Raw genomic sequence first — 14,009 nt, 5'->3', positions numbered from 1 at the left:
TTGATCCAGTTTTCTCAAATTGAATGAGTTTTTATCAGAAATGTGTCAATCATAAATTGTTCTAGAAAGTCATAGAGCTTATAGGCCATCTATTTTTTTTGGTCTTTCGGAAGATTTTCCAAAAAACAAATCAATATTTTTTTCTGTTTTAATGCCTCTTGGATGTCTGAAAATTTTGAAATAAATTTAAATAAAAAACATGATTTTCTTTTTTTGTCGTTTTTCTTGTTGTTTGGTCTACGATGTCTACGTTTGAGTTTTCTTTGATAGTTCTTGAATGTCTTGCTGTTTTAATCCAATACTTGTTGTATCGAAAGAAGTGAGAAGCTCAGCTTCGCCTCTGTGTTAGATGATGTATCTATTTGTAGAGGGGAGAGGCGGAAAAAGAGCCGTAGTTTGTCAAGGGCCCGTGTTGCAGATGCGAGTACAGGAAACTCTAAATTTCCTGATCGTAGAATAAAATCCGCCACAGCACAGTTTTTAATTTTCAAGGCTCATTTTTACATTCTCTTTATAGTGATGGTTTTTGTCGTTTTCTCGCTAGTGTCTGCAAAGCGCAGCTTCGCCGCTGTGTTTATGAATGTTGTTGGAAAATTCTGTGCTATTTGCACACCAAATGGCTATCCTTGTTTAATTATATGTTTTTCAGTTCAATTCATTTTCTTTGTTAAAAAGAAATCAAACTCAAATATCGAACAGCAAAAGTGTGAAGGGCCAAAAAAATAAAATCGACTTCTACTTTTGAAAGTGAAATTTAACTTTTACTTTTCACAGTGGAAGAAAAGCTTTACCTATTGATCCAGTTTTCTCAAATTGAATGAGTTTTTATCAGAAATGTGTCAATCATAAATTGTTCTAGAAAGTCTTAGAGCTTAAAGGCCATCTATTTTTTTTGGTCTTTCGGAGGATTTTCCAAAAAACAAATCAGTATTTTTTCTGTTTTATTGCCACTTGGATGTCTGTGAATATTTTTGAAATAAATTTAAGCAAAAAACGTGATTTTCTCTTTTCGTTGTTTTTCTAGTTGCTTGGTCAACGATAACAACGTTTGAAGTTTTCTTTGATAGTTCTTGAGTGTCTTGCTGTTTCTTGAGTGTCTTACTGTATCGCAAGTAGTGAAAAGCTCAGTTTCGCCTCTGTGTTAGATGATGTATCTATTTTTAGAGGGGGGATCAGGCAAAAGAGCCGTAGTTTGTCAAGGGACCGTGTTGCAGATGCGAGTACAGGAAGCTCTACATCTGATCGTTGGATAGAATCCGCCACAGCAAAGTTTTTAATTTTCAAGGCTAATTTTTACATTCTCTTTATAGTGCTGGTTTTTTTTGTCGTTTTCTCGCTAATGTCTGCGAAGCGCAGCTTCGCCTCTGTGTTTATGAATGCTGTTGGAAAATTCTGTGCTTTTTGAACACCAATCCGGGTTATCCTGGCTATCCGGGTTTCAATATATGTTTTTCAGTTTAGTTTATTTCCTTTGCTAAAAGAAAATCAAACTCAACTATTGAACAGCAAAAGCGTGAAGGGCACGAAAAATGTGATCGACTTCTAGTTTCGAAAGTGAAACTTAATGTTTAGTTTTCACAGTGGAACAAAAGCTTTACCTATTGATCCAGTTTTCTCAAATTGAATGAGTTTTAATCAGAAATGCGTCAGTCATAAATTGTTCTAGAAAGTCAGAGCTTATAGGCCATCTATTTTTTTTAGTCTTTCGGAAGATTTTCCAAAAAACAAATCAGTATTTTTTCTGTTTTATTGCCTTTTGGATGTCTGTGAAAATTTTTGAAATAAATTTATACAACAAACGTGATTTTCTTTTTTTTTTGTCGTTTTTCTTGTTGTTTGGTCTACGATGTCTACTTCGAAGTTTTTTTTGATAGTTCTTGAATGTCTTGCTGTTTTAATCCAATACTTGTTGTATCGAAAGAAGTGAGAAGCTCAGCTTCGCCTCTCTGTTAGATGATGTATCTATTTGTGGAGGGGAGAGGCGGAAAAAGAGCCGTAGTTTGTCAAGGGCCCGTGTTGCAGATGCGAGTACAGGAAACTCTAAGTTTCCTGATCGTAGGATAGAATCCGCCACAGCACAGTTTTTATTTTTCAAGGCTCATTTTTACATTCTCTTTATAGTGCTGGTTTTTGTCGTTTTCTCGCTAGTGTGTGCGAAGCGCAGCTTCGCCTCTGTGTTTATGAATGTTGTTGGAAAATTCTGTGCTATTTGAACACCAACTGGCTATCCTTGTTTAAATTTATGTTTTTCAGTTTAATTTATTTCCTTTTTTAAAAGAAAATCAAACTCAACTATCGAACAGCAAAAGCGTGAAGGGCACGAAAAATGTGATCGACTTCTGGTTTCGAAAGTGAGATTTAATGTTTAGTTTTCACAGTGGAACAAAAGCTTTATCTATTGATTCAGTTATCTCAAATTAATTGAGTTCTTATCAGAAATAAGTCAATCATAAATTGTTCTAGAATGTCACAGAGCTTATAGGCCATCTATTTTTTTTTAGACTTTCGGAAGATCTTTCAAAAATTAAGTCTTTTTTTCTTGCGTTCATTGAATCTTTTCCAACTCTCTGTTGGATGTTTTTTTGTGCCCGCTTAGTGAAAAAATCACGTATTCAAGATTTTAGACATTTTAAATTCAGCTAATTTGTTTGCAGCAGTCTGTTAATTAGGTTTTTTAAATATCTTTTTTTTTGAAAATCGATTTTCAAACTCCACTTTTGAGCTTTTTTGAAAATCGATTTTCAAACTCCACTTTTGAGCTGAGTTATCAACAAGTTTCCGATCACTTTTGAGCTGAGTTATCAACAAGTTCCCGATTAATTTTCAACCCAGATCGCCTTCCCATGCGACGTACCTTGTCTTTAGCTCTCCCTGTTTTTTGGCATTAACGAAGTGAAAAAAGAACAATATATTGTCATAATACTTGAGCGGTTATAAAGGCTGAACAAAGTTGCACAGAGTGTTCCGACCACTGGTGTCATTGCAAAGTTGTTCTGGTGTTTTTCACTGAATTACTTGGCAATGAATCCTAAGGTAGTCTAATCTTCTCGCTTTGTAGGCTACAAGAATTTGAAGTTTGAACTGAATGATATGCGAAGATAAAAAATAAGCTTAATCGGAAGATTATTATTTGATTTTTCGAGCGCCAAATTTGATATTATTGACAACTGTTGAAACAAAAGTATCTATTGAGCACTTATGGGTGATAAACTCAAAGCACTTATTATATTTCGTAGGAAAAAATTGACGCCTATTGATGTGTTTATTGATTGCTTTAGAAAACAGAATCCAATAAATCTCATCACTAAATCAATCTAAACGTTTTTTAAAACGTTTTATTGGAAATTAAAATCAGTATCTCCAAGTTTTCCTTGATACCCCTCAACAAAGATTTGATTCTACTTACAAAGAAGTTCACATAGCTCGACAACTTCATGAAGTGGAAAACAACGATTTCTATTTACTTACGAACCAAGTTCAAATAACTCTTGCAAAATTATGATAAAAAAACGAAGGAAAAATAAAACCTGGGTTAACCTACAACTGAAGTAAGAGGTTAAATTGCCAAAATCATGAGCTTATTCTACAAAATTCTATGGATGAAGCAAGCGTTCTCTAAGACAATGCAATCAATGAGTAATCAATGTTAAAGAAATCATCTGCTATAGACTATGATACACAGGTAGAAAAGAAAAATTTTATCGAGTTATTCAACAACGTGAAACGAGCAAAAATTTCAAAAAGTGGTGACCAATGCCTCTGAGGAATATATAACCTGCAATGCTCCATGATTTTTTGTGGACGTTTGACCCAGATTTGTTGAAACGCTCAATACGGAATCAAATTATAAGAAGTCTAAAGAGTACTCGAAACACGATTTCTCTCCGAAGTATCATAACAAGAACAATTGAGACATTTAGAGTTTTGCATAGCACAAAAGTCAAATTTCTTACAGACTCTCGATTGGTTACAAATGTTAATTAGCCCTGCAATTTTTCCACCTTATCAGTTTTTCCTTATCAATTAATTGATTAATAAATTCATCCGGAAAGTTTGAGTTCTGCTAAAATTTTGCTCATGCAAAGGCAAGAAACAAGACTTCATTCGAATTACAGGCAATATCCCATTATCAGTCGTTGGAATACTTTTTGAAACAAAAATATTTAGAGGTTTGCTAGGTTTCTCCAAATAAGTGTTTTAATGAAAACTAAAACTTTTTGTTCAAACGATGCCGATGTAGAACTCCCAAATCAATCGAAAGTGTTTGGTTGACTAAGAAAAAAAGTTTTGGCACTTTTATTGATTCGTTAAAAGTTAGTCCCCATTCTAAAACAAACTCGAACCTAAACTTTATCGTTATCAGTTTGTTGAAACTGATCAAATTAAAACTGCACTGCAAAGTGAGAGGTGGAGTTCCTGAATAATCAGTTGTTATTCGTTCGACGACTTACAAGCAATGTTTTCAAAAAATTTAGAAGCTCAGTAATGGTGTATTTTTTGCAGACGATACTAATGAATATGGTGAAGCTTGGCCAAAAGAGTATGACTTGTATGTGAAAACATAGAAACTTGTTTGACAGGGAATAAACTGAATATGAACCAATACAAAAGCAGACAAGACTGCTCGTATCAGGGCGAAACCCTGAGTGTTCCGACTGCCTTTTAAGGTTAATTGAGCAGTAATAACATTAAAAAAAATTAAATGAAATAAAATGAAATTTTTTTCTAAAATTTGAAATTTTTTTAATGAAAATCATCCCCCCACTCGCCATTTAAAGTACAAAAGGATAGATTTCGCTCCTTTTAACAAATCAATTATGGCAAATAAGCTTCTTTCAACCAATTTGGAGCGATTTCTAAGACGGATTAACTCTCCGCATACGCGTTAATATCGCGAAATATATCGCGCGTTAATTGTCCCAAATTGGCCGATGGCAACCTTTAAACCCCCATAACTTTACGAAAAATGATCACAGTTAAAATATTTTTTGCAAATTTGAGCTCATGACAACAATACCTTTCGAATGGTATAAAAAACTTCGTCAAAAATAGCTAGTTAAAAAGTCGAAATTTGTCTGAAGAAAAAAAACCCACCCGAGCACAAATATTCCGTTACTTTCGTATCGAAAGTCGGAACAATAATTTTAGCTCTAAGAAATCAAAGCCTTATATCTAATATCAAAGAAAAGAGCTTGAAACAGAAAATGACGTTAGACATTTAAATTTTTTGCTATTCCTCTCTCATTGAACATACCCGAAATGTGGATATTAAGTGAGAAAATATCTCATTTCTCTAGAAAACCAAAGTATGTTGCGCAATGAACAAATTATAAGTGTGTACAAAAGTCACATACACAAATTTGACACTTTACAATTTTTATGTTAGCTGTACCTCAAAAACAAACCGAGATGTACTGCAGATGCACCAAAACTTTGAAATACGAATAATCAGCAGGAAAGCAAAATTCGAAGCAGTAAGATTGGCATGACTTACATAGGCCCGATTCACGAACTGCACACATACGAAGTGTTTCAATGATTAAGTTTAGCGAAACAATTGTTATAGGTATAAATTTTTATAGAGTTGTTGTAGATCATTGATTTGTTGTAGATCATACAAAATCCGGCAAGATTTTTAGTTTTTCTTATACATCAAATTAGAGATTTATACCTGCATGATAATAAACTCAGTTATACGATTAAATATTGATTGACTTTCATTTTGATATCGAGAAACTGTTTTGTTGTGTTTGTGTTTTCCACAAGTATTTGAATCTAAGTGGCCAATAATTGTTCGTTTTCCGCATGGAACGATTTTATAATAATTATAGTAAGTAATTATAAGGATTAATCGACACAAAAAATGAAGATGTTGTTTTTTCAACTAGCTTTTAAAAGGCACTTTCAATGCAGCCTTCCGGTGCCTATTCAAATTGGGAATACAAAAATTGTAGTTTTATCGTAAAGTAATGTGCTAGATTAGATACAACAGTCATTTTTTGGTTTGTGGTCGATTCGTGATCGAATTGAATTTGTTATAACTGTTCGTAAGATCAAAGGTACCGGAGTGCAAGTTAATAGCAGGACTGCTTAGGATGATTTGAGATCCGATAGTGATGCCTGTGTCGGGGTACAAAATCTTTGTCTCAATTCGGGTAAATGCTTCAAAAATTTTTTTTCTTCATTTTGTATGTTTTTTTGTCAGTTATAACTTGCCTGTTTTAAAATAAAAACAAGTCAGCTGAGAGCAGATAATGCCTTAGAGAAAATTAATTTGTTGCTCCGATCTTTTTTTAAATTCCACGCTAAATCAGGTACAGCAGCCAATCATCGGGATCGGTCTTGTGAAATATCATATACGTCGAACTATATTTTCAAATTTCGAGCAAAAAATTCTGGCGAGCAAGCCTATTATCGGAGAATAAGCCGTGAAACTTTTAATTAAGTCCTGTAACTGTAGTTTTACTTCGGTAAAAATTAGATTTCGAAGATCGAAGTTTTTTTCGCCACTTAAATAATGCATAAAAAATTTGCAAATTTTTTTTGTAAATTATGTTTAATTGCGTGTTTTAGTCAAATATCGACGAGATAAGTGTTGTCCAATGTGCCTTATTGTACTATGAATATGGAATATGCCTAAATTTCAGGTTTTAGTTCAGATTCTCTCATCGCACCGTGCACAGATAACGACACTACCTTGAAAAACAAACAAAAAATCCTTTTTTTATTTTTTTTTCATGAATATGGTTGGATTTTTTTGTACGACTTCCATAGCAACAGGCTGTCCTTGTCTTTCGTATATTTTTTTGTTTGAGATATCATTCTACGTTTCACTCAAGTACCATTATAATTTCTGTTATTGATGAGTCATTAACTCACTTTAATTGTTTGTTATCCACTAAAAAACTGACAAGAACTAGAAGTGCAGCTGCTCTACAACCAATTGCAACGCTTTGGCTCAAACAATTCAATGAACAATCAATCATTTGGCGGTTGGACATTTGGGATCATATTTTTGCTTCTTCATGTTTTCAGATTTCAAGCATGGAGCCTGACAGATCTATTATAAGTCAACTTACAAGTTTGATCCAAAAAAACAGTTCATCCGTCGTAAACGATGAAGAAAAAGAGATATCGAAAGAAAATATCGAGTCATCTGAAAAAGCTGCAGTATTGAAAGTTCTGTTCCCCGAAAGCCAAGAACTGTCGGCCGATTCGGTTATAAATTTTATCAAGGAACTTCGGTCGTGTTTAAATAGACTTGCGCTGTGTAGTTTCGAGAGAATTTCGATGAAAGATCAGAGGTCAATTGTGCAGTCGATTGAAATCTTCTGTGTCATGGGTGTGTCTCCTTTCTTGGAAGAAGGTCTGTATTGTATCGGAAATTTGTATAAAAAACTATCATAACTACAGTTTGTCTGCTCATTGCCTGCTTCAGTTCGGTTCAGGAAAAAAAAACATTGTTATTGTTCCGACTTTCGATACGAAAGTAACGGAATATTTGTGCTCGGGGTGGGTTTTTTTTTCTTCAGACAAATTTCGACTTTTTAACTAGCCATTTTTGACGGAATTTTTAAATATCATTCGAAAGGTATTGTTGTCCTGAGCTCAAATTTGAAAAGATATTTCACCTGTGATTGTTTTTCGTAAAGTTACGGGGGTTTAAAGATTGCCATTTTGGCCAATTTGGGACAATTAACGCGCGATATATTTCGCGCTATTAACGCGTAAACGGAGAGTTAATCCATAAAAATCGGTTCCAAATTGGTCAAAAGAAGCTTATTTGCCATAATTGGTTTGTTACAAGGAGCGAAATCTATCCTATTGTACGTTATATGGCGTGTGGGGAGATGATTTTCATAAAAAATTTCAAATTTTAGAAATTTTTTTTTTTTCATTTTGTTTTATTTCATTGATTTTTTTAATGTTATTACTGCTCCATAAACCTTAAAAGGCAGTCGGAACATTCAGGGCTTCGCCCTGATACGAGCAGTCTTGTTACACATTGTTTTTAAGCTGGTACACAACAGCGCTTATTCGTAAAGAGTTGAACAGCTTGTACATAGGTCCTTTCCCTCGTGGATCAATTTAGAAAAAAAAGTCTGAAGACAAAGTTCAGTTTTCTTCTATAGTTCGTTAACAAATAATATTTTCTTTAAATTTCCGTATGTCTTATTTCGTAAACTTTTCCAGCGCTGTTTTTGCTATGTTTTAGGTGTTGGCTTTCCCCACAATGACAAATGTAATTTGGCTATTGACGTCAAATCTGCTCTGGGCTCTTTCACCAAATCATTTCTTCAATCCGTCTCACTCTTGGAACTGAATTTGAAAACACTGTCGAAACTTCTGTGGTCCGAATTCTGTGGGTATTTTTTGTTCAGCCGATTTCTTCCAGATTTTCTACCTGGTGTTATGCAGTTGACTTTTTCACCTCATTATCGAAAAGTACTCCAAAACGATTCAAAGGCATACGACAGACTTTTCTTTTGTGACGAGCTGGAAAAGTTGATGAAGAACTGCTACAAACCTATTTTGTTGTCTGAATTATTTATCCTTCAAGGCGCAAGTAAAGACAGTGATTCCGATTTCGGTTTCAATTCATCGCGCGTAACAGATGTAAAAACGAAAAGAGTAAAACTTAAACCAGCGCCGAACTGGTTGCGCATTTCTTGCGGAAAAGTAATTTCTGACACCCTTTGGCTTGATTCGAAATCAGGGGTTATTTGTCTGTTGGAGACTCTTTTGGTTGAATCAGGAAATTTTAAAAACGACCAAAAAATGGTTGATGAAAGAATCCAAGTTGTTGCCGAAATTGTTCTCACAATTCCAAAGCACAAAGAAAAAAGTGAATATTTGAGAGTCGTCGTTGCCCAAATTTGGTCTTTATTTTGCCAAGTATCAGCTAAAGTGTCTTTTATGAACACGAACTCTAACCAAGAAAGCTACAAAAAGTTTGCTATTGTGGCAATTCATAAACTGTTTGTAATGCATAACAGCTTTTGGATGGAATTCATTGTGCCTAAATTTGAAAACTTGGCTATTTCAGAACTAAATTTCGACAGCCTGATCAATTGCGGAGAAGTTGTATCAAACGAAAGATTTCATGCTTTTGTTAATTGGTACGATTTATTATTGACTTCTGTCAATTTAAATCGGAGTCAGCTCGCATTGGTTAATAATCCCCAAAATGCAGAGCAGAACGAGGACTATGCGGAACAATTGCGACAGGTTTTGTCGGCAACGGGATCGTTCAATATGCTGATGACATTCTTGTTTCAAAAATATGCGGGTTTTAGAAATTTTGACGTTTGCCAGACAATTATTAAAATAGTAGCCGATATTCTGAGTTGTCTGGGAGAAAATGCAGTGCAATTAATTGAACGATGGGTGGAAGATCTTTGCGAGCTTCGAATCTGCGTAGAGTTCGATCTCAATTCTGACGGAAACATCACTGGTGAGATGATATTAGTTAGGCGGTGTAGCTTGACGTTGGAAATATATAGGCTATGTTATTAGGCTTAATGTTTACGAATTGCTCCATATCAAATAAATTCAAACAAGACTGCTCGTATCAGGGTGAAGCCCTGAATGCTCCGACTGCCTTTTAAGGTTTATGGAGCAGCAGTAATAACATTAAAAAAATTAAATGAAATAAAATAAAATGAAAACTTTTTTTTCTAAAATTTGAAATTTTTTATGAAAATCATCCCCCCACACGCCATTTAAAATACAAAAAGATAGATTTCGTTCCTTGTAACAAATCAATTATGGCAAATAAGCTTCGTTCAACTAATTTGGAACGATTTATAAGAAGGATTAAATCTCGGCTTACGCGTTAATAGCGCAAATTATATCGCGCGTTAATTGTCCCAAATTGGTCAAAATGGCAATCTTTAAACCCTCATAACTTTACGAACAATGATCACAGGTGAAGTATCTTTTCAAATTTAAGCTCAAGACAACAATACCTTGTGAATGATATTAAAAAATTCCGTCAAAAATGGCTAGTTAAAAAGTCGAAATTTGTCTGAAGAAACAATAAAAGCTAATCTGATTTATCTTACCTAATATTTCCTTTTTTTCAAAAATAGTTTTTTGGATGCTTTTTAGGTATTTGTAATTTTTGTTCCGTCTTTCGATACGAAAGTAATGAATATTTGTGCTCGGGGTGGGTTTTTTTTTCAGACAAATTTCGACTTTTTAACTAGCCATTTTTGACGGATTTTTTTTTATATCATTTGAAAAAAGGTATTGTTGTCCTGAGCTCAAATTTGAAAATATATTTTACCTGTGACCATTTTTCGTAAAGTTACGGGGGTTTAAAGATTGCCATTTTGGCCAATTTGGGACAATTAACGCGCGATATATTTCGCTATTAACGCGTAAGGGGAGAGTTAATCCCTCTTAGAAATCGTTCCAAATTGGTTGAAAGAAGCTTATTTGCCATAATTCATTTGCTACAAGAAGCTAATTTTATCCTTTTGTACTTTATATGGCGTGTGGGGGGATGATTTTCATAAAAAATTTCAAATTTTAGAATTTTTTTTTTCATTTTGTTTTATTTCATTTAATTTTTTTAAATGTTTTTACTGCTCCATAAACCTTAAAAGGCAGTCGGATCATTCAGGGCTTTGCCCTGATACGAGCAGTCTTGTTGTAATTAGTGGATTTTTTACCCGTTAAACTTTTTTCTAATGGTAAAAAATCTCTACAAGCAATTAGCAAAATAAATATATAGCAAATAAGTAATTTTTATTTCAGGCCGGAAACGAGCAACATCGGAAATGGATTTCGCAATTATCACACATAGCTTGCTCCCTTTTTTGGCTGAAAACGTGGAAAGTTTGGCTGTCGATTGGATTCTGAACTCCCTGACAAGTTTTCTGCACAAAGATTCATTATATGAACAATGCACCGAAAAAGAATCATTTTCGAGAAAAGCGAAACATTTGAATTTATATGCTGAAAGTTTGCAGTTATTTTTCTCAAATTATTCTCATATATTATACTCGAACGTCGAAACATTTCTGAAATGCTCTTTCACTATAATGAAAAATGTTAAGTCGTGTGATGTGAGCGACTTGTCGGACTTTTTAGTCAACATTGTTCAAATTTTGCTCTCCATTTTGACATTCTTGGCCGAAGTTAAACAGGGTCTAAACAGCGAATCCCTCGATTTACTGCATAATAATGCCACAGAAATTGAGTCTTGGAAAACGAAAATTGATTGTAGTAAATCTGAAATTGATGAATTTTCAGAATCTAAAAATACTTCAACAATATTGAAAGAATTGCAAAATTTAATTGACACTTTCTTTGTCAAATACAGAACCAGTTTTGGAACGTCAAGTAGAAGTTTAGATTCGAATTTACCGGCGAGAAATCCAACCGATGAAAAACTGAGTTCAGAAGAAAACGGTTTCCGGGAAGCTTTCGGTTTAATGCACGAGGCGCTGTTGCCGTTGAGAGCGGCAGGAATGAAAAATGTTTCTAAGCTGGTGAAAAATGGTAAGTTGGATTATTACCCTTTTCAAGATCTCGGAAGTTCAAAGAGCTCAAGAGACAATTTTTTTAGAGTCAATGAACGAAGTGAAGGTTTTTATACACGTCGTGATGATTTTTTTCCAGGAACAGTCTTAAAATTTGTTCAGGTTCAAGCTTACTTTTTCCGCGGTTAGACTTTTGATTTATTTTTGAAGTTAAATTCGTTTCGTGTGTTAAAAAGAAGGCAAACTCCACTATCAAACAGCAAAAGTACAGTAGTCAGGAAAAACGTGATCAACTTCTGCTTTCGAACGTGCATTTTTTAGTCAAATGATTATTAAATATGTTTTAATAATAATTTTAGGCAACAAGTACGCAGTGGAAAAACTCCCCGAAATCACTGCTACAGTTCTGGCCAGTCTTGAAGATGAAGACTCTTATCTCTACCTGTCAGCTGCAATCTCATTGGCCAACATCAGTCTCTACTTACCAGCCAATCAGATATCTAGATTGCTGACACTTTACTGCAATACTGAAAGCTCATTGGACGATGAATTTGTATCAAAATTAGGAGAAAGCGTGACTCGAGTTTTAGTCGAAAGAGGAGAGATGATTGTTGCAAATCGCAATCAGTTTTTGAACACACTTTTGTTCAATTGTAAAGCTGATAAATCGTGGCTTATTAGAGCAAGCAGTTTTGCGAACTTGGCTGTGATTGGTAAGTAATTCAAGCAAGCTATTTTTGTATACAACGTTTTTGGTGAGTAAATTATAGGTCCAATTGTTCATAGAACCCAAAATATAATATCAGTCCCGATTGTCCCAAAATTTTTCAACTCGAATTCTGATTGGTCAAATGTGGATCCAGTGAATAATTAAATGTATTGTCTGTTGTTCAAACAACAAAAAATCAAACAGCAGAAATCAAAAATTTTGCGCGCTTGCCAACAGAATTAGGATGCTATACGAAAATAAGATCCGGTTATCGCCGCAAAGCCGCGGTGAAGCGCGCCTTTTGGCGGCCTTAAACGAGACTTAATAGTAGTCCGCTTAGTAGTCTTTAACCAATAGAAAAGTTGGATTTCAAGCGACAGATTTTTCTACTTATTTTTTGAATAATCTCCAGTTTTTCAACCCAAAATTTTTGCAGGACAGGGGAACTGATTTTCTTAAAATACAATTTAAGTGGTAAGAGAGAAACACATAAGACAGAATAATCAAAATGAAATGCGTATTGTTTTAGTTGAGAAGCTGGGACCTTCGCTACACTTGGATCTCTACGAGATAACTTACATGTCAATCAATGCTGTTAAGTCTTCACTTCTCTGGGAAATAAAATTGGAGTCAACTGAACGTAATAACTCGCAAAACACATCCGACAAAAAACCTTGTGAGACTTTCGATTTGAAGCACGAAGAATCAGATCTGTTTGATTCGGTAGAAAGGGATACGAACTCTCTCAAACTAATGTTCAAAAGAAGTTCAGTTATGCTTTTGAGTAGTATGGTGAAATTAATTTCGACGAAGGAGAACAATTTGTCTGATATTTTGGACGGCGCTGCTCTGAAAGAAATATACAACGTATTAAGTAAAGTCTACCAAAGAGATAATGACGTCACTTGCCGTCTTCATGCACAAATGGGAATCGAAACGGTAAACTCGGTGATGAAGAAACTACTAACTGAGCCTGTTTTGTCATTGAACTCTTTAAGAACTGATTTGTCAATTGTCGGCTTGCCGAAAATATTTTAAAATAGTAGCAACACGTAGGTCTTCTCTTAATTAAAAATTAAAATTACAGGCGTTCTCCTTTGAGAAGATTTTGAAAATTCTAATGGAATCAGCACTAATCAAGGAATCCGAGTATTTGTTTCAAAACTGCTAGAAACACAGTGAGGCTTTTTGTTCCGACTTTCGGTACGAAAGTAACGGAATATTTGTGCTCGGGGTGGGTTTTTTTTTCTTCAGACAAATTTCGACTTTTTAACTAGCCATTTTTGACGGAATTTTTTTATATCATTCAAAAGATATTGTTGTCCTGAGCTTAAATTTGAAAAGATATTTCACCTGTGATCATTTTTCGTGGAGTTATGAGGGTTTAAAGATTGCCATTTTGGTCATTTTGAGCAATTTGGGACAATTAACGCGCGATATAATTCGCGCTATTAACGCGTAAGCGGAGATTTAATCCGTCTTATAAATCGTTCCAAATTGGTTGAAAGAAGCTTATTTGCCTTAATTGGTTTGTTACAAGGAGCTAAATCTATCTTTTTGTACTTTATATGGCGTGTGGGGGGATGATTTTCATAAAAAACTTCAAATTTTAGAAAAAAAAAGTTTCATTTTATTTTATTTCATTTAACTTTTTTATGCTATTACTGCTGCTCCATAAACCTTAAAAGGCAGTCGGAACATTCAGGGCTTCGCCCTGATACGAGCAGTCTTGTTCATCATTTATGAATGAACTGGTTTCAGTATCAAACGTGCCTATGCCATTTTCCTAATGGAACAGAAATTCAACCAAA

The 14,009-nt window shown here is 34.4% G+C and overlaps 1 protein-coding gene across 1 annotated transcript; it reads left to right on the top strand.

Moving 5' to 3' along the window:
• Positions 1-7,013: 7,013 nt before the first annotated feature.
• On the top strand, positions 7,014-13,266 carry LOC134847562 (uncharacterized). Its single transcript, XM_063864638.1, has 5 exons — positions 7,014-7,366; positions 8,216-9,454; positions 10,762-11,508; positions 11,849-12,202; positions 12,728-13,266. The coding sequence occupies exons 1-5, from the start codon at positions 7,045-7,047 to the stop codon at positions 13,234-13,236; spliced, it is 3,171 nt and encodes a 1,056-aa protein (XP_063720708.1). The 5' UTR covers positions 7,014-7,044; the 3' UTR covers positions 13,237-13,266.
• The last annotated feature ends 743 nt before the right edge of the window (positions 13,267-14,009 follow it).

The sequence above is a fragment of the Symsagittifera roscoffensis genome, chromosome 6 (genome assembly GCF_963678635.1).
Source record: "Symsagittifera roscoffensis chromosome 6, txSymRosc1.1, whole genome shotgun sequence".
In the NCBI taxonomy this organism is placed as follows: Eukaryota; Metazoa; Xenacoelomorpha; order Acoela; family Convolutidae; genus Symsagittifera; species Symsagittifera roscoffensis.
Note: the sequence above shows the minus strand (reverse complement) of the source record. Positions and strands in the feature narration are given on the sequence as shown.